Source organism: Phocoena sinus, chromosome X (assembly GCF_008692025.1).
Source record: "Phocoena sinus isolate mPhoSin1 chromosome X, mPhoSin1.pri, whole genome shotgun sequence".
NCBI classification, from domain to species: Eukaryota; Metazoa; Chordata; class Mammalia; order Artiodactyla; family Phocoenidae; genus Phocoena; species Phocoena sinus.
Genome location: NC_045784.1, coordinates 62,482,755 through 62,509,062, shown reverse-complemented (window position 1 = coordinate 62,509,062; position 26,308 = coordinate 62,482,755). Strand labels below are relative to the sequence as shown.

At 36.8% G+C, this 26,308-nt stretch overlaps 2 protein-coding genes across 5 annotated transcripts in view; both read left to right on the top strand.

The window, feature by feature from the left end:
• The window catches only part of PHKA1 (phosphorylase kinase regulatory subunit alpha 1), a 148,501-nt gene that overhangs the window by 75,985 nt on the left and 46,208 nt on the right, over positions 1-26,308 (top strand). For all 4 annotated transcript variants that reach the window (XM_032619579.1, XM_032619581.1, XM_032619580.1 and 1 more), the window contains exons 15-16: positions 17,704-17,813; positions 18,855-18,999. In XM_032619579.1, the coding sequence (XP_032475470.1) occupies positions 17,704-17,813; positions 18,855-18,999 (255 nt within the window). The remainder of the gene's footprint in view (positions 1-17,703; positions 17,814-18,854; positions 19,000-26,308) is intronic.
• LOC116747436 (60S ribosomal protein L31-like) lies at positions 25,508-26,206 on the top strand. Its single transcript, XM_032619583.1, has one exon. The coding sequence runs from the start codon at positions 25,630-25,632 to the stop codon at positions 26,002-26,004; it is 375 nt and encodes a 124-aa protein (XP_032475474.1). The 5' UTR covers positions 25,508-25,629; the 3' UTR covers positions 26,005-26,206.

The window sequence follows — 26,308 nt, the reverse complement described above, 5'->3', positions numbered from 1 at the left end:
GGATTCTTAACCACTGTGCCACCAGGGAAATCCCAGATTAAGCACTTAAATGTAAGACGTAAAACTAAAATTCCTGGAAGAAAATATAAGGTAAAAGTTCCTTGACATCAGTCTTGGCAATGATTTTTTTAATATGACATGAAAAGCACAAGCAAAAAAGCAAAAATCAGTAAGTGGGACTACATCAAACTAAAAAGCTTTTGCCCAGCCAAAGAAAGAATCAAAAAAGTGTAAAGACAACCTATGGGCTGGGAGAAAATATTTCCAGATCATATATCTGAAAAGGGGTTAATATCCAAAAAATATAAAGAACTCATACAACTCAATAGCAAAAAAGGAAACAATTTAATTTAAAAAATGGACAGAGGAGGGCTTCCCTGGTGGTGCAGTGGTTGAGAGTCCGCCTGCCGATGCAGGGGACACGGGTTTGTGCCCCGGTCCGGGAAGATCCCACATACCGCGGAGCGGCTAGGCCCATGAGCCGTGGCCGCTGAGCCTGTGTGTCTGGAGCCTGTGCTCTGCAATGGGAGAGGCCACAACAGTGAGAGGCCTGCGTACCGCAAAAAAAAAAAAAAAAAAAAATGGACAGAGGACTTGAATAGACACTTTTCCAAAGAAGACATCCAAATGACCAATAAGTACATGAAAAGGTACTCAACATCACTAACCATCAGGGAAATGCAAATCAAAGCCACAGCATGATACCACCTCACCCCTGTTAGAATGGCTGCTATCAAAAACAAAAACAAAAGAAGACAACAAAGGCTGGGAAGGATATAGAGAAAAGGAAACCCTTGTACACTGTTGGTGGGAATGTAAATTGATAGAGCTACTATGGAAAACAGTATGGAGGTTCCTCAAAAAATTAAAAATAGAACTACCATATGATCCAGAAATCCCACATCTGGGTATATATCTGAAGGAGAATAGATATCTGCACTCCCTTGTTTATTGCAGTATATTCACAATAGCCAAGACATGAAAGCAACCTAAGTGTACGTCAACAGATAAATGGGTAAAGAAAATGTGGTGTGTGTGTGTGTGTGTGTGTGTGTGTGTGTGTGTGTGTGTGTGTATAACAATAGAATATTATTCAGCCACGAGAAAAAGGAAATCCTGCCATATGTGCCAATATGCATGGATCTTGAGGGCATTTTGCTAAGTGAAATAAGTCAAACAGAGAAAGACAAATACTTATGGTCTCACTTATATATGGAAGCTAAAAACATCAAACTCATAAAAACAGTAGAATGGTGGTTGCCAGGAACTGAGGGGTGGAAGAAATTGGGAAGTGTTGGTCAAAGGTTACTAACTTTCAATTTTAGGATGAATACGTTTCTGGGATGTAATGTACAGCACAATGACTATAGTTAACAATAACACATTGTATACTCAAAAGTTGCTGTGAGAGTAGAGCTTGTTATAGTCTCACCATAACAACAACAAAATGGAGGCTATTTGAGGTGAAGGATGCATCAACTAACCTTATTATGTTAAACATTTCACAGTATATCTGCACATCAAGTCATCACATTGTACACCTTAAACTTACACAACGTTATATGTCAATTATATCTCAGTAAAGCTGGAGGAAATTTTTTAAAATAAAAAATCACACAAATACAATTTAAAAAGGCAAAGAACTTGAATAGACATTTTTCCAAAGAACATATACAAATGGTCAATAAGCACATGAAAAGAGGCTCAACAACACTAATCATTTGGGAAATGCCAATCAAAATCTCAATGATATATCACTTCACACTCATATAATAGCATGGCTATTTTTAAATAAATAAATAAAACCAAAAAATAACAAGTGTTGATGAGAATGTGGAGACATTGGAACCCTTATGCTCTCTTGGTTGGAATATGAAATGGTGCAGCCACTGTGGAAAACACTGTGGCAAGTTCATAAAAATTAAACATAGAATTGACCATCAATTGCACTTCTATATATACTTCTGTATATACTACCCAAAGGAAGGGAAAACAGGAACTCAAAACAGATATTTGTTCACTAATGTTCAAAGCAGCATTAGTCCCAGTAGCCAAGAGGTAGAAATAACCCAAGTGTTCATTGACAGATGAATGGATAAACAAACTTTTGTATATATATGATAATATATTTTATATATTATATATATAGGAATATTATTCATCTTTTTATTTAAAGGATGGAAATTCTAACACATGCCACAACATAGATGTACCTTAAAGACATTATATTATACTAAGTGAAGCAAGCCAGATTAAAAAGGATAAATATGTATGATTCCACCTATATGAAGTACTTGGTGTAGTCAAACTTATAGAGACAGAATATAGAATGGTGATTGCTATTACAGAATTAAAGGGTGGTTGCCAGAGGTGGAGGGTAATGGGGAGTTACTGTTCAGTGGGTAAAAAGTTTCTGTTTGGGATGATGAAAAAGTCCTGGAGATGAATGGTGGTGATGGTTGCAGAACAATGTGAATGTACTTAATGCCACTGAGCTGTATGTTTAAAATGTTAAACTTTATGTTATATATATTTTACTACAATATAAGTCAATTAAATTTTAATATATTTTTTGAAACACTTATAATTCACATTTTGGGAGTTATCAGATGGGACTCAAAAACTATGTTAATATATTCCAAAAATAGGTTTAGAAGATGAATTTCACTAGACAACTATCAATAGAATGTATAAAAAAGGATCAAATAGAATTTCAAAACTGAAAAATACAATAAATGAAATTAAGAATGCAATAGATGAGGTTAACACCATATGAGACACAGCAGAAGAGAAGATAAATGAACTGAAAAGTAAATCGGTAGAAAATACCCCATTAAAGCACATAGAAAAAAGGATGGAAAATTAAAAGAGCATTAAGAGACAGAGGGAAAAGGTCTGGAGCTCAAGAACAAGAAAAAGAATGGAACTGAAACTATTTGAAGAGATAACAATGAAAATTTTTTCAAAACTTACTAAAGATAATCAAGTTACACTTTCAAAAAGGCTAAACATCTGTGAGCAACATAAATACAAACCTAAATTTAATAATCAAACCTCTGTAAACCAAGACAATGAGAAAATCTTAAAAGAGACAGAGTTAAGAAAAGATACATTGCTTTCAAAGGAACAGTGATCAAGCATACAGATGACTTTTCAACAAAACCAATGAACTCCACAGAACAACTGAAGGACACTTATAAATTACTAGGAGAAAATAACTGCCAGACTATAATTCTATATAATTCTATATCCAGGGAAAATATCCTTCAGAAATAAAGGTGATATTAAGGCATGTTCAGGTAAGTAAAAACTGAAAATATATTACTAGCAGACTCACACTAAAAGACACTAAAGGGAGTTCACTAGGCAGAAGAAAAATGATCACAGACAGAAGCATAGGAATGCAAGAAAAGAGAAATGGAAAGTGTAAATATAAAAGACTGTTGACTGTTTAAATCAACACTAATAACAATACCTTATGGATAAAATAACAAGTAGAAGTGAAATAAATGACAAAAATAGTAATAAATAAATAAAAGGCAGGACGTGAAGTCAAGATGTTATGAGATTCTTGCATTATTCAGGAAGTGTTAAAAACACTAATTTAACATAGCCTCTAATTAGTCAAGGATGCATGTTTTAATCTCGAGGGTAACTTTTGTCAAGTAGGAGTTCATGACAGAATTAAGCCCTACAGAAAATGGGGTTTTTCCGTTCTCCCGAGGGTGGTGCACACTAGTTCCATTTTAAATACAAGGAAGATAAGTTAATATATGCAATGAATATCTAGATAATTAAGACGTAATCTCTGGTGGAATCCAGTTGAGAAGAGCTTCTCTGGAGTAACCATTAAAAGAATAATAAAAGAATGTCTTAAAAGCTGATGGAGGGGAAGTGCTACAATAAAATTCTTGATTAATCCAAAACGAGGCAAGAAAAGAGAAAAAAAGGAATAAATGGGACAAATGGAAATCAAGTAGTAATATGTAAGTTTTAAATCCAAATATTCAGTAATTGTATTAAATATAAATGGGCTAAATGCTTCAATTAAAAGACAGAGATTGTCAAGTTGCATAATAAAGCAAAATCCAACAACATACTACATAAAGGAGACTCACTTGAAGTATAAGGACACAGGTTGAAAATAAAAGGATGGAAAACAATATGCCATGCAAATAGTAAACAAACTGAAACTGATGTAACTATGCTAATATCAAAGTTACTAAAGGCAAAAATATTAATAGAAATAATGAATAACATTTTATGGTGGTAAGGTGTCAATTTAACAGGCAGCTATTAAAAATCTGAACATGCACATCCCCTGGGCCTATTATTTCCACTACTAGGTATATACTCAACAGAAATGCATACATATATGCTCTAAAAGACATGGACAATGTGCAGAAAAGAGTTAACATGACAGGTCAGAGGATGCTTTCCTTAGAAAGACCTGCTTGCAAAGTTGGCCCTTGGCTGGCATCTGAAGACTTGGATTTCAGGAAGGTTTCCTCCATCCCCTAAATAATAAGGACAGTTTGCTCTGTCTAAATTGAGCAAACAACATGGCTTGTGCTGAATACCTGATTTCCTTCTGAGAGTCTAGAGTTTTGGTGCAGGCAAGGCAGAAGGTGCTCACGTGACCAGCACTTAATAAAAATATTGAGTACTGAGTCTCTACTGCTGGTAGGCAACACTTCACACGTGTTGTCACAGTTTGATGCTGGAAGAATTAAACACGTGCTGTGTGACCCTACTGGGACAGGATATTGGAAACTTGTTCCTGGTTTCCTTTAGACTTCGCCCCATGCATGGTTTTTTTCCTTTACTGATTTTGCTTTACATCCTTTTGCTATAATAAATATTAGTGACAAGTATGACTATTTGCTGAGTCCCATGAGTCCTCCCATGATTCACCTCATCACCAAACCTGGGATGGTCTTCAGGACTCCCAACACACTGGTGATAGTGTTGGGATTGTCTAGAGTGACCTTAACTCACTTAAATATGGCAAAAGCATTGTTTGAGAAAAGGATGGTAGAGGATGACAAACCTGTGGTACCTGGGTGTCTATGGAGTTATCCATGGTATGAAAAAGCAACTGAGCTGCTCTCTGTTGTAAGAGGTAAAAGTTACCTATGGAATTTGAAAATGTTAGATCCAACTCCAAGAGAGTTGGCTCGAAGGATCCTCTGGCTACTTTTGGCCACAGTGGCTAAAGTGAGGGGGGGAAAGTACAGCCTGGGTGATGCCTTTGGTTTTTCTTTTCTCCTCCAGGCTGGAGGAGAAAGGGTCCAAACATTCCCAAAGGTGAACTTTGAATGGGCCAAAATGTTGAAAAGTTTGTGTGCCTTTTGTTCAAGTGGGAGGGGATAAAAAGGTTAAATCACTTCCCAGTGCTAGAGCAAAGTTTTATTTAAAAAAAATCAGAGGGAGAAAAACACTAACCACTGCTGCCATAGCCCTCTAGCCCCACTCCCACATTACACCTGGAATCTCCCTGCAACTGTAACATTAAGCTTGTAAATGCTGGATTTCCTGCTCAAGGTTTGAGTAAACTTTCGATTAGGGGAAAAGGAGGAACTTTTAAAAATGGCTTTGTATTTTGTGGCTCTTGCATCTGGACGTATGATAGACATTGATGTAAAATGTTATATTCTTGTAGTCTCATAAAGCTAGAGGGATCATCTTGATCAGGAAAAGTTGCAAAAAAGAAAAAAGAGCATCACTAGGATACAATTACCTTGCTTTTTGCTGCCAGTGGGCAGATTGGAATCCAAACTCTTTGAGTATTGGAAATAAAACTAGTCTCCATAACTAATGATTTCTGTTATCATTTTTTAACTTTTGGAGCTTCTGGAAAAAGGAAAAGACAACATGAAAAGAGAGGCAGTCTTCAGGTGAAAATACACTTTTTGAGTTTAAAAAGCAGTTTTTAGTTGCTAATGAGCTTTCGTGAAACCAAACGTCTGACTCTTAAGAAGCTGATGATTTTTTCATCCTGATGTGTGTATTTTTGACTGGGTTAATTTGGACTGTAAGGCACAATAAGAAGAGCTTAGGAAAGTCTTACTTGTCATTTGGACTTGGACCTAGACCACGGTTGACCAGCCCTGCACCATCTCAGCTTTGATGCTCCCTAAGAAAAGCCACTAGCTTTTTTGGCATCCTAAATTCACAGATTCTGATTGCCTGAACCTGACTCTCAGCTGAAACCTGATAAGGTCTGCTATAGACTGTTCGCACATCAGCACCAGATGTGCTGAACTGAAAGGAGGCACAGGCTAAATGAACTCTAAATGAACTACGTAAACTTTAAATGAACTCAGACTTGGATTATTGCAGATTTGGATCACCCCTCTTGTGATCCTAAACTGTGAAACCATCCCTGGTGCTGGCTGGACCATTTGGGTCAGTTGAGTTGCAGATGCCCACAGGAAAAGTCTTGTTCTCTGATGGGACCATCTGAAATTGATTCTCACAATGGCTGTATATTTCTGATACAAAAGCTGATTGCATTACTAATGTGATTTCTGCAAAAGCTGCAAATTGGAGGAGGGCCTAGCATGAAGAATGTGACCCCCTCCCCCACTCCTGACAGATCAAACTCTTGATCCTTTCTGAGGCTGTGTCACTGCTGTTGATGATTGTGTTTGACTTTCTAGATTAGTTGCAGCTTAAAATAGACTGATAGCCTGACTCTACTTACTTGCCCTTCCTCCTGATACATAAACCTTAGTAAGGCAGTGTGCTTATTAAATGTAGCTGTCCCCATAAAGAGAGTGATCTTTTCTAGGCTGCTCACTGGATAAATGATCAGGATGAAAGGAGTGGGAAGTATGAAAACCCATTTTTTAAATATTTGAAAATTCAGGATTTCATCTTGACCAATTCCTGGACATGATATGTCTTTCTGAATAAGTTGTATAAAAGTGTTTGCCTCTGAAAATGCTTTTAAACTTCTTACATACAACTCTTCTAGGCAAAAGGTCTGGATGAGAGGAGAGGATGATTGTACAACTATAACAACTAAATGGGACGCACAGATTTTGTAACACTGGAGAAAAAAACAAAACACCTGGGGAGGCATGAGTGAAGGGTGAGGGCATTAATGATCTTTGATTTTTAGGACTGCTCCTGGAAGCTTTCCCCTCCTCCCTAATAAAAGCACGTGTTGTCTTCCCTGGTGCTGAGAGTGCTTTGAATTCAAACTGACTGCTGAGCCTAAGGTCAGATCTGACAGAGCTGACTCTGAGACAGCAGGTGGTGGCCCCAGCTCCTCCACCTTCCACTCAGCACCTCCACATGTCGTCTACGCTTGCAAGGCAGATGAACTGGTGCTATGAACAAACAAAGTTGTTTGGATCCAGCTGCCTTCAGGAAACACTCCCTTTGAAACCAAGTCCTGAACTGAATTTTTTGGATTGGATTGGAAACCCTAGGGTGGGAGGCCTCACTGTGGGAGATTAGCCACATTAGGGGTTCTGTTAGCCTAAACTGCCTAATTAATGTATGTCCTGCTTGGGATGCCCTAACAATTGTAAACTTTTTTTTTATCCAACGGTACTGCATATGCCCTCTGGAATTGTACTTGTCAGTGAGCCTTGACTATCATGACACTGCCTCAGCCCTGGAAGGCATTCAGGTCAGCTTCAGTTTACTGAACAGGCTTGTGCTGTGCCTGGATTGATGCCTCAAGCCAGGTTAAAAAGTAAAGGGTTAATTATGGAAACTTAAGGAGGAAGCCACCTGGTTTTTGAAGATACATGTTTGTGATAATGGATTTCTTTTATCTGGCTCAATCTAAGACCCCTAAGGACATAACTGAGGACAGTACTGCAGGTTGGTCTCACTCTGCTGTGTAGGGTCCTACTGACAAAGGCACTTTGGCCAAGAGCCAAGGGGGTGGTCTGTACAAAGAGTTCACATGGCAGGCCTGAGAATGTATCCTTAGAAAGGCCTGCTTGCAAGATTGGCCCTTGGCTGGCATCTGGGGACTTGGATTTTGAGAGGGTTTCACCATCCTCTGAATGATAAGGGTGGTTTACTGTGTCTAAACTGTGCAAACAGTATGGCTTATGCTGAACACCTGCTTTTCTTCTGAGAGTCTGGGGTTTTGGTGCATGCTAGGCAGAGGGTGCCTATGTGACCAGCCCCTAATAAAAACAAACATTGGGCACTGAGTCTCTAATGAGCTTCCTTGGTAGACATTTCATACATATTGTCACAATTTGATGCTGGAGGAATTAAGCATGTGCTGTGCAACTCCACTGGGAAGAGGAGTCTTGGAAGCTTGTGCCTGGTTTCCTCTGGACTTTGCACCATGCACCATTTTTCTTTGCTGATTTTGCTTTGTATCCTTTTGCTGTAATAAACCTTAGCCATTAGTATAGCTCTATGTTGAGTCCTATGAATCCTAGCGAATCACTAAACCTGGAGGTGATTTTTGGGACCTCCCAAACAATAAGAACGTTAATAGGAGCTTTATTTATAATAACAAAAAATTGGAGGAAAAATTCAAATGTCTGTCAACAAGTGGATGGATAAATAATTATACATTCGTACAGTGGAATATTATACAGCAATGAAAATGAATGAACTAATTCTATGTACAATAATATGGATGAATCTCATAGATACAATGTTGAGTGAAAGAAACCAGATACAAAAAGTAGATACTGTATGATTCTATTAATATAAAGCTCAAAAATGGACAAATCATACTTACTTATGATGGTGGAAGTTTGAATGGTGGTTAACTTTGGGGCCTGTGGGATGTTAATACCTGGGAAGGGGCACAATGGAGGCTTCTGCAGTGCTGATAATGTTCCATATTTTGATTTAGGTTATGTGTTTGCTATGTAAAAATTCATCAAATTTTACATTTAAGATTCATGTACTTTATATATATTATACTATAAACAATTTTTTAAAAAAGAACCTAGCATCCATTGATGGATGAAAAGATAAACAAAATGTGGTCTATACATACAATGGAGTATTATTCAGCCTAAAAAAAGAGTAAAATTCTGACACATACTATAAAATGTATGAACCTTGAGACTTTATGCTAAGTGGAATAAGCCAGTCACAAAAGGATCAATATTGTATGACTCTACATATATTAGGTACCTAGAGTAAGCAAATTCATTGAGACAGAAAGAATGGTGATTGCCAGGGATTGGGAGGAGGGGAGCAAGCGGAGTTATTGTTTAATGGGTACAGTTTCAGTTTTGGAAGATGAAAATTTTCTGAAGATGGGTGGGAGTAATAGTAATACAACATTACAAATGTGCTTAATGCCACTGAACAATGTAAACTGGTTAAAATGATAAATTTTATGTATATTTTGCCATAATAAAAAAGAAACAAAATGGAGGGAACAATGGATACTGCTTATGATATCAGTCTCAGATAAAGTGTGTGTTTTACAGAGTGGACACTGGAATATAGAAAAAGACACTGACAGCTCTCTGGTTCTGTCCCTAAGACTGAAGCAACACTAAAAATGTGGCATATATGATAAGTATCATACATAGGATAAAGAAGGGGCAAAAATGAAATCCCCAAGAAAAGTGTGTTCCAGCACCCCCAAAACAGTAGTACTAATTCTGTCAGTACTGACATGAAAGGATATTTAATATAGATTTTGGGGAAAAAGAGTTTGGGAACAATGTATAGTGTTATCCTATGTTATAAAAGGAAAACATGTGTCTGAATAAATGAAATACTTCCTCATTGTAAGAGGCATTGTAATATGTAATAATTGCCTTTTGAAAGACAAAAAGAAATTCAACTACATTTAGCACAGACATCAATTGACAGGTATATTCTAATTTCAGAATGCTAAGCTGTAAAAAGAAGACATCTTTTACTCAGAGAAATAAGGTGGATGTGTGTGAATGTGCACACGTGTATGTATACACACATAGACGATAGTGAGACACATGATGTATATATTTAAATTTTCATCAAAATTGTACCTTACTTTTGTAGTTGTCTGATAGTTCAAGTCTCCCACCTCTTCACAGTTTTCAAAATAGCTGCCCTACAAAGCAAATTTTACTGTAACCTTCCACAAAATTTCCTGTCAGACATAAGAATATTAACATATCTTGACTTATTTGGATAAAATGTGTTTTCCCATTGAATAAAATCTGTAAGTACTGTGCTGTTGAAGGAGATCAAGATGCACTCCTTTTTCACTTTTTCCAGTTTAGTATGCCATCTTTAAACTGACTTTTTTTTTTAACATCTTTATTAGAGTATAATTGCTTTACAGTGGTGTGTTAGTTTCTGCTTTATAACAAAGTGAATCAGTTATACATATACATATGTTCCCATATCTCTTCCCTCTGGCATCTCCCTCCCTCTTACCCTCTCTATCCCACCCCTCTAGGTGCTCACAAAGCACCGAGCTGATCTGCCTGTGCTATGCGGCTGCTTCCCACTAGCTATCTATTTTACGTTTGGTAGTGTATATATGTGCGTGCCACTCTCTCACTTTGTCACAGCTTACCCTTCCCCCTCTCCATATCCTCAACTCCATTCTCTAGTAGGTCTGTGTCTTTATTCCCGTCTTGCCCCTAGGTTCTTCAGGAACATTTTTTTTTCTTAGACTCCATATATATGTGTGAGCATACGGTATTTGTTTTTCTTTCTGACTTACTTGACTCTGTATGACAGACTCTACGTCCATCCAGCTCACTACAGATAACTCAGTTTCGTTTCTTTTTATGGCTGAGTAATACTCCATTGTATATATGTGCCACATATTCTTTATCCATTCATCTGTCGATGGACACTTTGGTTGCTTCCATATCCTGGCTATTGTAATAGAGCTGCAATGAACATTTTGGTACATGACTCTTTTTGAATTATGGTTTTCTCAGGGTATATGCCCAGTACTGGGATTGCTGGGTCATACGGTAGTTCTATTTTTAGTTTTTTAAGGAACCTCCATACTGTTCTCCATAGTGGCTGTATCAATTTACACTCCCACCAACAGTGCAAGAGGGTTCCCTTTTCTCCACAACCTCTCCAGCATTTATTGTTTGTAGATTTTTTGATGATGGCCATTCTCACCAGTGTGGGATGATATCTCATTAATCATTAAAGATTTGCATTTCTTTAATGATTAATGATGTTCAGCATCCTTTCATATGTTTGTTGGCAATCTGTATATCTTCTTTGGAGAAATGTCTGTTTAGGTCTTCTGCCCATTTTTGGATTGGGTTGTTTGTGTTTTTCTAATTGAGCTGCATGAGCTTCTTGTAAATTTTGGAGATTAATCCTTTGTCAGTTGCTTCATTTGCAAATATTTTCTCCCATTCTGAGGGTTGTCTATTGGTCTTGTTTATGGTTTCCTTTGCTGTGCAAAAGCTTTGAAGTTTCATTAGGTCCCATTTGTTTATTTTTGTTTTCATTTCCATTTCTCTAGGAGCTGGGTCAAAAAGGATCTTGCTGTGATTTATGTCATAGAGTGTTCTGCCTATGTTTTCCTCTAAGAGTTTGATACTCTCTGGCCTTCCTTTTAGGTCTTTAATCCATTTTGAGTTTATCTTTGTGTATGGTGTTAGGGGATGTTCTAGTTTCATTCTTTTACATGTAGCTGTCAAGGTTTCCCAGCACCACTTATTGGAGAGACTGTCCTTTCTCCATTGTGTATTCTGGCCTCCTTTATCAAAAAATAAGGTAATCATATATGCATGGGTTTATCTCTAGGCTTTCTATCCTGTTCCATTGATGTATATTTCTGTTTTTGTGCCATTACCATACTGTCTTGATTACTGTAGCTTTGTAGTGTAGTCTGAAGTCAGGGAGCCTGATTCCTCCAGCTCCGTTTTTTGTTCTCAAGATTGCTTTGGCTATTCGGGGTCTTTTGTGTTTCCATACAAATTGTGAAATTTTTTGTTCTACTTCTATGAAAAATGCCAGTGGTAGTTTAATAGGGATTGCATTGAATCTGTAGATTGCTTTGGATAGTATAGTCCTTTTCACAATGTTGATTCTTCCAGTCCAAGAACATGGTATATCTCTCCATCTATTTGTATCATCTTTACTTTCTTTCATAGTGTTTTATAATTTTCTGCCTACAGGTCTTTTGTCTCCTTAGGTACGTTTATTCCTAGGTATTTTATTCTCTTAGTTGCAATGGTAAATGGGAGTGTTTCCTTAATCTCACTTTCAGGTTTTTAATCATTATTGTATAGGAATGCCAGAGATTTCTGTGCATTAATTTTGTATCCTGCTACTTTACCAAATACATTGATTAGCTCTAGTAATTTTCTGGTAGCATCTTTAGGATTCTCTGTGTATAGTATCATGTCATCTGCAAACAGTGACAGCTTTACGTCTCCTTTTCCAATTTGGTTTCCTTTCTTTTTTTTCTTCTCTGATTGCCATGGCTAGGACTTCCAACACTATGTTGCGTAAGAGTGGTGAGAGTGGGCATCCTTGTCTTGTTCCTGATCTTAGTGGAAATGGTTTTAGTTTCTCACCACTGAGGACGATCTTGGCTGTGGGTTTGTCACATATGGCCTTTATCATGTTGAGGGAAGTTCCCTCTATGCCTACTTTCTGGAGGGTTTTTATCATAAATGGGTGTTGAATTTTGTCAAAAGTTTTTTCTGCATCTATTGAGATGATCATATGGTTTTTCTCCTTCAGTTTGTTAATATGATGTATCACATTGATTGATTTGCGAATATTGAAGAATCGTTGCATTCCTGGGATAAACCCAACTTGATCATGGTATATAATCCTTTTAATGTGCTGTTGGATTCTGTTTGCTAGTATTTTGTTGAGGATTTTTGCATCTATGTTCATCAGTGATATTGGCCTGTAGATTTCTTTCTTTGTGACATCTTTGTCTGGTTTTGGTATCAGGGTGATGGTGGCCTCGTAGAATGTGTTTGGGAGTGTTCCTCCCTCTGCTATATTTTGGAAGAGTTTGAGAAGGATAGGTGTTAGCTCTTCTCTAAATGTTTGATAGAATTTGCCTGTGAAGCCATCTGGTCCTGGGCTTTTGTTTGTTGGAAGATTTTTAATCACAGTTTCAATTTCACTGCTTGTGATTGGACTGTTCATATTTTCTATTTCTTCCTGTTTCAGTCTCGGAAGGTTGTGCATTTGTAAGATTTGTCCATTTCTTCCAGGTTGTCCATTTTATTGGCATAGAGTTGCTTGTAGTAATCTCTCATTATCCTTTGTATTTCTGCAGTGTCAGTTGTTACTTCTCCTTTTGCATTTCTAATTCTATTGATTTGAGGCTTCTCCCGTTTTTTTCTTGATGAGTGTGGCTAATGGTTTATCAATTTTGTTTTTCTTCTCAAAGAACTAGCTTGTAGTTTTATTGATCTTTGCTACCGCTTCCTTCATTTCCTTTTCATTTATTTCTGATCTGATCTTTATGATTTCTTTCCTTCTGCTAACTTTGGGGTTTTTTTGTTCTTCTTTCTCTAATTGCTTTAGGTGTAAGGTTAGGTTTTTTATTTGAGATCTTTCTTGTTTCTTAAGATAGGATTGTATTGCTATAGACTTCCCTCTTAGAACTGCTTTTGCTGCATCCCATAGGTTTTTGGGTCGTCCTGTCTCCATTGTCATTTGTTTCTAGGTATTTTTTGATTTCCTCTTTGATTTCTTCAGTGATCACTTCGTTATTAAGTAGTGTGTTGTTTAGCCTCCACGTGTTTGTATTCTTTACAGATCTTTTCCTGTAATTGATATCTAGTCTCTTAGCGTTGTGTTCAGAAAAGATACTTGATACAATTTCTGTTTTCTTAAATTTACCAAGGCTTGATTTGTGACCCAAGATATGATCTATCCTGGAGAATGTTCCATGAGCACTTGAGAAGAATGTGTATTCTGTTGTTTTTGTATGGAATGTCCTATAAATATCAATTAAGTGCATCTTGTTTAATGTATCATTTAAAGCTTGTGTTTCCTTATTTATTTTCATTTTGGATGATCTGTCCATTGGTGAAAGTGGGGTGTTAAAGTCCCATACTATGATTGTGTTACTTTTGATTTCCCCTTTTATGGCTGTTAGTATTTGCCTTATGTATTGAGGTGCTCCTGTGTTGGGTGCATAAATATTTACAATTGTTATGTCTTCTTCTTGGATCGATCCCTTGATCATTATGTAGTGTCCTTCTTTGTCGCTTGTAATACTCTTTTTTTTTAAGTCTATTTTGTCTGATAAGAGAATTTCTACTCCAGCTTTCTTTTGATTTGCATTTGCATGGAATATCTTTTTCTGTCCCCTCACTTTCACTCTGTATGTTTCCCTACGTCTGAAGTGAGTCTCTTGTACATAGCATATATACTGGTCTTGTTTTTGTATCCATTCAGCCAGTGTGTGTCTTTTGGTTGGAGCATTTAAACCATTTACATTTAAGGTTATTATCGATATGTAAGTTCCTGTTCCCATTTTCTTAATTGTTTTGGGTTTGTTATTGTAGGTCTTTTCTTTCTCTTGTGCTTCTTGCTTAGATAAGTTCCTTTAGCATTTGTTTTAAAGCTGGTTTGGTGGTGCTGAATTCTCTTAGCTTTTGCCTCTCTGTAAAGCTTTTAATTTCTCCCTCAAATTTGAATCAGATCCTTGCTGGGTAGAGTAATCTTGGTTGTAGGTTTTTCTCCTTCATCACTTTCAATATATCCTGCTATTCCCTTCTGGCTTGCAGAGTTTCTCCTGAAAGATCAGCTGTTAACCTTATGGGGGTTCCCTTGTGTGTTATTTGTTGTTTTTCCCTTGCTGCTTTTAATAGTTTTTCTTTGTATTTAGTTTTTGATACTTTGATTAATATGTGTCTTGGCGTGTTTCTCTTTGGATTTATCCTGTATGGGACTCTCTGTGCTTCCTGGACTTGATTAACTGTTTCATTTGCCATATTAGGGAAATTTTGAACTATAATCTCTTCAAATATTTTCTCAGCCCCTTTCTTTTTCTGTTCTTCTTCTGGGACCCTATAATTCGAATGTTGGTGCATTTAATGTTGTTCAAGAGGTCTCTGAGACTGTCCTCAATTCTTTTCATTCGTTTTTCTTTATTTTGCTCTGCAGTTGTTATTTCCACTATTTTATCTTCCAGGTCACTTATCCGTTCTTCTGTGTCAGTTATTCTGCTGTTGATCCCTTCAAGAGAATTTTTAATTTCATCTATTGTGTTGTTCATCACTGTTTGTTTGCTCTTTAGTTCTTCTAGGTCCTTGTTAAATGTTTCTTGTATTTATTCTATTTCCAAGATTTTGGATCATCTTTACTATCATTATTCTGAATTCGTTTTCAGGTAGACTGCCTGTTTCCTCCTCATTTGTTATGTCTGGTGGGTTTTTGCCTTGCTCCTTCATCTGCTGTGTGTTTTTCTGTCTTCTTAATTTGCTTAACTTACTGTGTTTGTGGTCTCCTTTTCGCAGGCTGCAGGTTCGTATTTCCCGTTGCTTTTGGTGTCTGTCCCCAGTGGCTAAGGTTGGTTCAGTAGATTGTATAGGCTTCCTGGTGGAGGGGACTAGTGCCTGTGTTCTGGTGGATGAGGCTAGATCTTGTCTTTCTGGTGGGCAGGTCCACATCTGGTGGTGTGTTTTGGGGTGTCTGTGGCCTTATTATGATTTTAGGCAGCCTCTCTGCTAATGGATGGGGTTGTGTTCCTGTCTTGCTAGTTGTTTGGCATAGGGTGTCCAGCACTGTAGCTTGCTGGTCATCGAGTGAAGCTGGGTCTTGGCATTGAGATGGAGATCTCTGGGAGATTTTTGCTGTTTGATATTTACATGCGGCTCAGAGGTCTCTTGTGGACCAGTGTCCTGAACTTGGCTCTCCCACCTCAGAGGCACAGCCCTGTCGCCTCGCTGGAGCACAAAGAGCCTTTCATCCACACGGCTCAGAATAAAAGGGAGAAAAAATAGAAAGAAAGAAAGAAGATAAAATAAAGTTATTAAAATAAAAACTAATTATTAAAAAAAAATTTTTTTAAGTAATAAAGAAAAAACGGACAGACAGAACCCTAGGACAAATGGTAAAAGTAAAGCTGTAAAGACCAAATTACACACAGAAGCATACACATACACACTCACAAAAAGAGAAAAAGGGAAAAAAATATATATATCTTTGCTTCCAAAGTCCACCTCCTCAATTTGGGATGATTCATTGTCTATTCAGGTATTCCACAGATGCAGGGTACATCAAGTTGGTTGTGGAGAGTTAATCCGCTGCTCCTGAGGCGGCTGGGAGAAATTTCCCTTTCTCTTCTTTGTTTGCACAGCTCCCAGTGCTCAGCTTTGGATTTGGACCCGCTTCTCTGCATGTAGGTCACCTGAGATCCTCTGTTCTTTGCTCAGACAGGTTGGGGTTTAAGGAGCAGCTGATTCGGGGGCTCTGGCTCACTCAGGACGGGGTGAGGGAGGGGTACGGTTGCGGAACTACCCAGCGGCGGCACAGGCCGGCATGACGTTGCAATAGCCTGAGGCGTGCTGTGCGTTCTCCTGGGGAAGTTTCCCTGGATCACGGGACCCTGGCAGTGGCGGGCTGCACAGGCTTCCGGGAGGGGAGGTGTGGATAGTGACTTGTGCTTGCACACAGGCTTCTTGGTGGCTGCAGCAACCTTAACGTCTCATGCCTGTCTCTGGGGTCCACACTGATAGCCGCGGCTCGCGCCCGTCTCTGGAGCTCCTTTAAAGCGGCGCTCTTAATCCCCTCTCCTCGCTAACCAGCAAACAGAGAGGCAAGAAAAAGTCTCTTGCCTCTTCGGCACCTCCACACTTTTTCCCGGACTCCCTCCCGGCTAGCTGTAGGGCACTAACCCCTTCAGGCTGTGTTTACGCATCCAACCCCAGTCCTCTCTCTGGGATCCTAGCCTCAGCTTCCAGCCCCCGCCCACCCCGGCGGGTGAGCAGAGAAGCCTCTCAGGCTGGTGAGTGCTGGTCAGCACCGGTCCTCTGTGCGGGAATCTCTCCACTTTGCCCTCCACACCCCTGTTTCTGCGCTCTTGTCCGTGGCTCTGTAGCTCCTCCCCTCCGCCACCCGCAGTCTCCACCCGCGAAGGGGCTTCCTAGTGTGTGGAAACCTTTCCTCCTTCACAGCTCCCTCCCACTGGTGCAGGTTCCGTGCCTATTCTTTTCTCTGTTTTTTCTTTTGCGCTACTCAGGTACGTGGGGAGTTTCTTGCCTTTTGGGAGGTCTGAGGTCTTCTGCCACCGTTCAGTAGGTGTTCTGTAGGAGCTGTTCCACATGTAGATGTATTTCTGATGTATTTGTGGAGACGAAGGTGATCTCTGCGTCTTACTCTTCTGCCATCTTGAAGCTCCTCTAAACTGATGAGGTTTTTGTTCAGCTTTGTTGAGGTGTAGTTTACCCTGATAAGTTTGATAATCAGAATAGCTTTTGCACTTTTCATGGGCTTTAAGGAAATTCAGTGAATTTCCTTATGAATATAGATAATAACATTCTATCATTCATAGAACTCTTAATTTTTATATGCATCTAGATGATTTAGCTTCTTTATAAGAGCATACATTTCTTTAAGAACAGAGATAACTGCCTAGTCTTTCTCTTGGAAAGCCCCACAGTGCTTAGTATGGCCCTGTATATGACATGTACACTAATTTTGAGACACAGAGCTTAGTTTGTTCAATGAGGAAGTGTAAACTATTACAAAAATGTTTGCTGATAGGATTTGGAAAAATACCTTGACCATTTCTCAATTCTATATCAGGATGCAACAGCAGAATGAAACTCAGTGGAAGACCCTACAGACACATGGGAGTCCTTGGAACTTCAAAACTCTATGACATTCGGAAAACTATCTTTACCTTCACTCCACAGGTGGGTGGACTGAGCTTTAATGTGCATTGAGATGAATGGAAATAAAAAAGAAACACTATAGAAATAAAGCATTTAGTGGAGTTGAGACAAGTGTCAGAGTTTCATGTGACCTTGTATATATTAAGTTGCTCAATAAATAGGGTTTTGGTTTTTTCCATAAGATGTTACGGAAAAATGTGAACGAACTTTTTGGCCAACCCAATTTTTGTTGGGTTGGACTGAATTGATCTTGAAGCACAGAGCTATGCCAAGTGACTGTGACTACCAAGAATAGTCCTGGGTGTTGCAGAAACAGTGATTAAGGATTTTATAAATGTTGGAATACTTTTAAAAGTACTCTTTATTAAAGATTAAAAATAATACTGTATTCTTTATAAACAAAATATAGTCTTTTTTATTCAGCTACTGAATTAAAGTGTTCTATTTGTTTTGGGGAAGTGCCCTTTTTACATGCCCAGAAATCTCTGATATCCTCTTCTAAACAAAAATGTCAGTGCTGTTTTAGCCATGATTATACACTGTTTATTAGCCTGATGTTTATTACCCATATTATAATAGCAAGCCTTATTATATGTATGAATAGGAGGATAAACTATTTTCTGAAAAGAAAGCTTAAGCTTTCTTTTGTCATCTTACATCTGAAATAGTGCAACTGAGGTATAGATGAAAGAATAATGGACCATAGATTCTATCTCTGATTTTGCCATTTGCTAGTCGTATAACTTTGCTAATCTACTCAGTGTCTCTTGGCCTTATTTTTTTATCTATTAAAAAGGAGAAAAGCCCTCACTGGGTTGTTAGAATTAAATAAAATCATGTACTTGAAAACACTTTGTAAACTATAACACACTAAAAATGTCCAGAACTACTGTTTGTACCAGTAAGCCACCAGATACTTTGGGAAGAATTAGGCATTAAATTTGGAGGTATTGTTGCCCCTGTGATATCTTATATACACTTGTGTATATGTGAGCACTTTGAAATATTATTTGATAGTTGTGAGAGTAAATTATTCTGAACTGTTATTTTCCTTTTTCTCAGTTTATAGACCAGCAACAATTCTACCTGGCTCTGGACAACAAGATGATAGTGGAAATGCTTAGAACAGACCTCTCCTATCTCTGTAGCCGCTGGAGAATGACAGGCCAGCCCACCATCACCTTCCCCATCTCACACAGCATGCTTGGTAAGGATGTATGAGGCAAGGAACTAATGTATTTTTGAAATAAGTCATGTGGTTGGCCCTTCAAAATCATAGAGTCACCGGAAAGCTACTTTTTGTCATTTATTCTTTCAGCAGTTTTTTTAAGCTCTTGTTTTGTGCCAGGCACTTTTCAAAGCACTGGGTGAATATGGCAGATGAGGTTTCTATTCTCACGGAGCTTATGTTTTAGAATAAATATGTAACAAATAAACCAATACACAAGAATATTTCAGGTGGTTTGAGAGCTATAATTCAAGAGATGTAATAGAATAACTTGTTTGGGGCTACTTCAGATAATTGGTTTCTAGGCCAATTTACAGAAACTTTATTAATACGATTCATTTTAAAGACAGTAATACTATATTCTGCATCTGTCTTACTCCAGTGGAGCATCAAGATTTTATAGATAAGTTCCTAAACTTCTCTTTGCAAGGCTTGCCTAACTGAAGCAATAAAATCTAGCAGGGAAAAGTAAAAAGCCTTTTAGTTTATCTTTCCTTTATTAGCTGGGCTTCCTGACATTGCTTACTTGAAACTGAGTGAAAAGCTTTGTTGTTCTCTCAGTTCCTGGAGGACTAGAGCCAATACTGAAGCACTGCTTCCTTTCTGTATCTCTGCTGTTGCTTCCAAAGGCCTGTTTGTACTACCAAAGTACATAGAATTCCTTTTCATTAGAGAAGAATCCTTTGTCATAAATCATTCAAAGTCCAGACAGACTGTTAGGGATTTTGGTCACATCTCTAAAGTGCTTCAAAAGCACAGGAGTCCAGTGTACTTGTGTACCCATGAATAGTTGAAAGGTTCATTTCTACTTCGACATGTCTTTTCTATCTGAGAAATACACACATTTTATCCAGTTTGCTATAAATAAAACACTCAAAAAATGTAAAAAAAAGAAAGCACAGGAGTTGAGGAAGTAGGGTAGTCTTTCTTCTTTTTGTCTTTCTTCTTTATTTGAAACAATTAACAAGTGCCCATTTAATAACTACTGTGTTCCCAGAACTGTCTTTAGAAAGTATAAAGTCTAATTGGAGAAACAAAGCTAATTCACAAAATTAATAGAAAACAATTCAAGATAGTATATAAAGAAGTACTAAACCATTAGATTAGTATTTTACAGTGACAGTGATCAAGTTGTCAAAGAAAATTTCTTGACTAGGTGGGACTTATCCAGGCTTTTTGGGATGTGTAGTATTCATATATGAGGAGAGAAGAAGGAAAGGTACTTTAGGTGAGGGAAAAAATACCATGGGTGAAGCCTGGAGGCAGGGATGCCCTTGACTTGTGAGTGGACAGTGAAGAGGCCACGCTGAATAGAGTGGGCCTTTCATGTTGGAGTATAATTATTAACAAAATTGGATTAGTCAAATGGGGTCAGATTATGAAGACCTTGAAAATAAGCAGATAAATTTAAAACAAATTGTCTCAGAAGTCTGAAGCTATTAAAAGTTTTTGAGCAAGGAATGATATGATGAAAGTGATATTTAGGGAATATTGACTTAGTGACAGTATACACTGCAGTTAGAAGAATCTGATATCAAGGAAACTAATCCAAGTATGAGGTGATAAGAAGATACACTGGATTGATGATAGTAAAAATTGAGTGGGAAAGGATACAAGAGTCATTTTAAACACCACCTGCAAGTCAGGTGTTGGCTGACTAGATATGAGATATGAATCAAGATAATGCCAACATTTAGAGAGACTAGGTAAATAATGCTGCCATTGATAAAAGCAGAGAAATTATAAAGGAAGATGCCAGTTGTAAAGGGACATGTTGAGTTTATAGTGACAAAGAGGTTTCAAAATTGAAATGCCTAATAGTTGGGATGAGATATACAGCCATAGCTTGGGAGGAAGAATAAAATTAAGATCTAGATTTAAGTCACAAAGTTTTGATACTTGGTACATGGTCACACAACAAAAAACAGAAGTATCAATAGCAATAATAACTGCAATGTTTATTGAGCACTTTCTCTGTGCCATGCACTGAGCTAAGTCCTTTCAGTGCTTTATTTTGACATCTCCACAACAACCCTATTCAGGTAGGTACTGTTAATAGCCCCCATTTTATAGATGAAGAAGGTGATTCATTTTGTAGTCACAAAACTAGTAAGCAACAGAATCAGGCCTCAAACCAGGTCTGTCAGTCTCCAAAACCTACATTACTAATAGCTGTGTATTTTTGTCAGGGAAAATTTTGTGCTGGTGAAATGAGAATGAACATATTAGTGATCACATTAAAATGTGAATTAGTTAAATTCTCATATTAAATATAGATTCCTAGGATAGGTAAAAGCAAAATCTAGCTAGATGCTACTTACAAAAGCTATCCCTAAAATAAAATTGTATGGAAAAACAGAAAATAAAGGAAGACATAAAGATATATCATGTAAACGCTAACAAAAAGAAAGCAATGATGGCAATATTAATATCAAAAATAGCAAATAGAATTCAAGGCACAAATCAGTAAATGGGATATAAAGGATATTTTATATTGATAAGAGTTATAGTACATGAAGACAGTGGAACATTTATAAATTTTTATCTACTGAAGAATATCAGTGAAATGCATAAAGCAGATATTTAGGAAAACTTAAGGACAATATGATAAATCCATTGTACAGTCATAGTGGGAAACGATAACATACCTCTATCATAATGTCACAGATCCATTATACAAAATCACTAAAGATATAGAGGATTAACAGACTTGATTTTTGTGTTTACAGGTGTATGTGAAAGTATACCCAGAAAGACAGAATACACAAAGAATGTTTATTTTTTAAAAGTAGAAATAATATAGATGATATTGCCAGACATAGCACATAAAATTAATTAAAACAAAAATAATTTCTTAAAAACCTGACCATGAAGGAATTAAAATTTTTGCAAATAATTCTTTGATTAAAGAGGAAATCAAATTTGAAATTATATAGTGTTTTTAAATGAAAAATTATACCACTACTAATCAAAACTTAAGAGATTTGGCCAAAATCATATTTAGAAATTTTCATATTCTTGAATATTTTCACTTTTGAAAAAAAAAGAGTTCTGTTTCCAGACAAAAAGGAATAGACTCACTTCTCCCTATTCTTCCTGCTAAGTACAGCTAAAAACCCTGAACATTACTATAATACAAACATAAGAAGACTCTGAAAGTTGGAAAAAAGAAGGGAGACTGGCTAGGGACTTTGAACCTAAGAAATGACACAGCAGTGAATTTCCTGGGTTTTCCTTCTGCCTCATATATCCTGGACTGGGTGCTGGAGAAGTTATCATCCCAGAAACACAAATGGGTACAGATTTTAAAAGGTCCAGGAAAGACCTTCTCCCTCTAGCCAAAGGAACAGAAAAGGGATAGCCTAGCCAGACAGAAAACTTCTAGACAATAAATGTGTTCTAATCTACCCAAATACCACAGAAAAAACCTACAGCCCCATTCCCATCCCTATCAGCGAGGCTGTGTGGGGAACCTAGACTACTGCCTTCACACAGTTGTGAAGAGGTGCCCCCTCCCTCCGTAGGGATAGTGTCTGAGAAGAACTAGTGGGGAGCTTAGACTTTCATCCTTACTGAACAGTAGAGGAACTCCTTCCACACCCACCTAGCAGTAACAAGGCAGTGCTCCCTTCCCTGCTGCACAATATCAGAGGAGACTTGCTGAATCAGAAGATTCAATAAGATCCACAGTCTTGTAAGATGATACCCCAAATTTCCAGAATACAATAGAAAATCATTCATACCAATGCCCAAGAAAATCTCAACTTCAATGAGAAAAGATGATCAACAGATACCAATACCAGGATGACAAAGATGTTGGAATTACAACAAAGATTTTAAGGCAGTCATCATAAAAATACTTTACCAAGCAATTACAACCACACTTCAAACTTGAAAGTAGGAAGTCTCGGCAAAGAAATTGAAGAGATGGAGAACCAAATGAAAGTTTTAGAATTGAAAACTATAATAACTGAAATGAAAACTTACTAGATAGGCTCAGTAGCAGAAGAAAATAGACTGAACTTGAAGGTAGAACTATAGAAGTGAACAAGAGTAAAAACAGACTGAAAAATATGAACAGAGCCTCAGAGACCTATGGGACTAATAATGAAACATCTAGCATTCATGTTATGAGTCCCAGAAGGAGAGGAAAAAGAATATAGGGCTGAAAAAAGTATTCCAACTAATTATGGCTGAAAAAAATGGCAAAAGGCATAAACCTACAGATTCAAAAAGTTGAGAGAGTCCCAAACAGGAAAAACTCAAAGAAATCCATGCCAAAACATAATGATCAAACTCCTGAAAATTAAAGAAAAAGAAAAAATCCTGAAAGCAGTAAGAGAAATGATACATTGTCTATGTGGGAAAACAACTAGAATGACAGCAGATCTCATCAAAAACCCTGGAGAACAGAGGGAAGTGGCAGAACATTTTTCAAGTGTTTATAGAAAAGAATTAATAAACTAAGAATTCTGTATCCAGTTAAAATGTACTTGAAGAATAAAGGGAAAAAAGACATTCTCAGGTGAAGCAAAACTAAATGAATTTGTCTGAAGGAGATCTGCTCTAAAAGAATAGCTTAAAGGAAGTTCTTGAAATAAAAAGGAAATAATGCAAAATGGAATGTTGGAACATCAAGCAAGAAAAACAACAGTTGAAAGAGTAAGAATACAGGTAAATACAATAGACTTTCTCCACTTCAGTTTTCTAAATTATGTTTGACGTTTGAAGGGAAAATCATAACGCTGTCTGATGTGGTTCTCAAAGTATGTAGAGGAGATCTTTAATGCAGTTATATATTGGGGGAGGTGAGGGACTGAAAAGGAAATAAGTTTTTTTCAAGCATAAACATTGTAAAGCAATTATACTGCAATAAAGATGTAAAAAAAAGGAAATAAGGTTTTTACACATCACTTTAAACTTGTGAAATGTTGACACTAATAGACAATGATATATGTATAATGCATGTTTGTATATATTATGTAATACCTAGGGTAACCACTAAGAAGTCTATACAAGGAGATAAAGTAAAAAACACTATAGATAAATCAAAATGGAATTCTTGTGTTTCAGAAAGCAGGGAGAAAAAATAGAAGAACAGAGGAGCAAACAAAAAAAAAATAAGTAAAATGGCAGACTCATTCCTAATATATCAATAATTACATTAACTGTAAATAGCCTAAATATACCAATTAAAAGACTGAGATTGGCAGAGTAGATTTAAAAATGACCCACATATATGCTGTCTCCATGAGATTCACTTCATATGTAACAATATAGGTAGACTAGAATAAAATAATGGAAAAAATATGCCATGTAAAATTAATTTTAAAAATCAGAAGTGGCCATGTTAATATCTGGTAAAATAGACTTTAGAATAAAGAGAAAAAATATAGATAATAAAAATAATGTTAAGAATGAGGAAGGGGATATAGCAACAGAAATGGAGGAGTCTTTACAAATTATAAAAGAATACCAAATATAATTTTATAAATCTAGATAAAATTGACAAATGTCTAGAAAAGTAAATAATATAAGAATAAGCTTAAGAAATAGAGACACATATAGAGAACAAACTTATGGATACCAAGGGGGTGGGATGAATTGGGAGATTGAGATTGACATATATACACTACTATGTATAAAATAGGTAACTAATGAGAACCTACTGTATAGCACAGGGAAACTACTCAGTGCTCTGTGGTGACCTAAATGGGAAGGAAATCTGACAGAGAGGGTATATGTATACATATAACTGATTCATTTTGCTGTACAGCAGAAACTAACACAACATTGCAAAGCAACTGTACTCCAATAAAAATTAATTAAAAAAAGAATAAGCTTAATAAGAAATATGCATAAAACTATGTAAAAAATTATAAAGCTAATAAAAAACATAAAAGAAGATTTTAATTACTAGAGAGACATACCATGTTGCTAGATGGAAATCGTTAATATTGAGAAGATGTTCATTCTTATTAAATTAATCTATCAATTCAGTGAATTCCAAATCAAAATAGACAAATTTTTATGAAAAGCTGAATCTAAATTGCATATGGAAGAGAAAATGTACAAGAATAACCAGATTTTTTAAAAACTAGAAACAAGAGAAGATAGATCCATTGGAATTACAATAATGATAAAGACAGCAATCCAAATAGCAGCAAAAAAATATAAATAAATACATTTGGGAAAATCATTCATTTAGGCCTGCTACTTTACATTTTATGCAAAATTAAATTCTAAATAGATTAAACAGCTAAGCAACAAGAAAAACTATAAAAGTATTAGAAGAAAGTATGGAAGGATGTTTTTGTGATCTTGGGCTGAAGAAAGCTGTACTTTGCAAGATGCAGAAAGGAAAACTTGACAGATTTTAAAACATGAAAATCTAAATTAATCTTTGTTTCTAAATAAATATTTTATACAAAAATGAAGTGTGGTTGAGGCTGAAAGACAAATAATAAAGTAGATAAAATATTTGCCATACATATGATAGAGAAAAGGGTAATAGTCACAAAACATAAAGAGGCCTTGAAAGTCAATTGAAAAAAAAAGATTATTTTTTAAAAACATGGGAAAAGAGCTTTCCAACCCAAGCCTGGCAGAATGGCTCCTGCAAAGAAGGGTGGCGAGAAGAAGGGCCAGTCCGCCATCAACGAGGTGGTGACCAGAGGATACACTATCATCATTCACCAGCGCATCCATGGAGTGGGTTTCAAGAAGCATGCCCCTTGGGCAGTCAAAGAAATCTGGAAATTTGCCATGAAGGAGGTGGGAACTCCAGATGTACACATTGACACTGAGCTCAACAAAGCTGTCTGGGCCAAAGGAATAAGGAATATCCCATACCGTGTCCATGTGCGGTTGTCCAGAAAACATAATGAAGATGAAGATTCACCAAACAAGCTCTATACATTGGTTTCCTATGTACCTGTCACCACTTTCAAAAATCTACAGACAGTTAATGTGGATGAGAACTAACGGTTGATTGTCAAAGTTTTCGAACCACCAAAAAAAAAAAAAATGGGAAAAGAACATGAACAGGCAATTCATAAAAGAAATACAAATAGCCAGTCTATACATGAAAACGTGCTCAATCTTACTAGTATTAAAATTAAAACACTGTATTTTTTAACGTATCAGATAAACAAAGATTAAAAAGATTATTAACACCATTGTTGTTAAAGATGTGGGGAAACAATCACTTTCTATACTGATGGTAGACATAGTGGCACAACTTTTTTAGTGTGCAGTTTGGCAGTCTATAAAGTTTTTAGTAAGTGTT

Excerpts from the sequence above, each read along its gene's own strand:
- LOC116747436 (XM_032619583.1), top strand. The coding sequence starts at position 25,630 with ATGGCTCCTGCAAAGAAGGGTGGCGAGAAGAAGGGCCAGTCCGCCATC.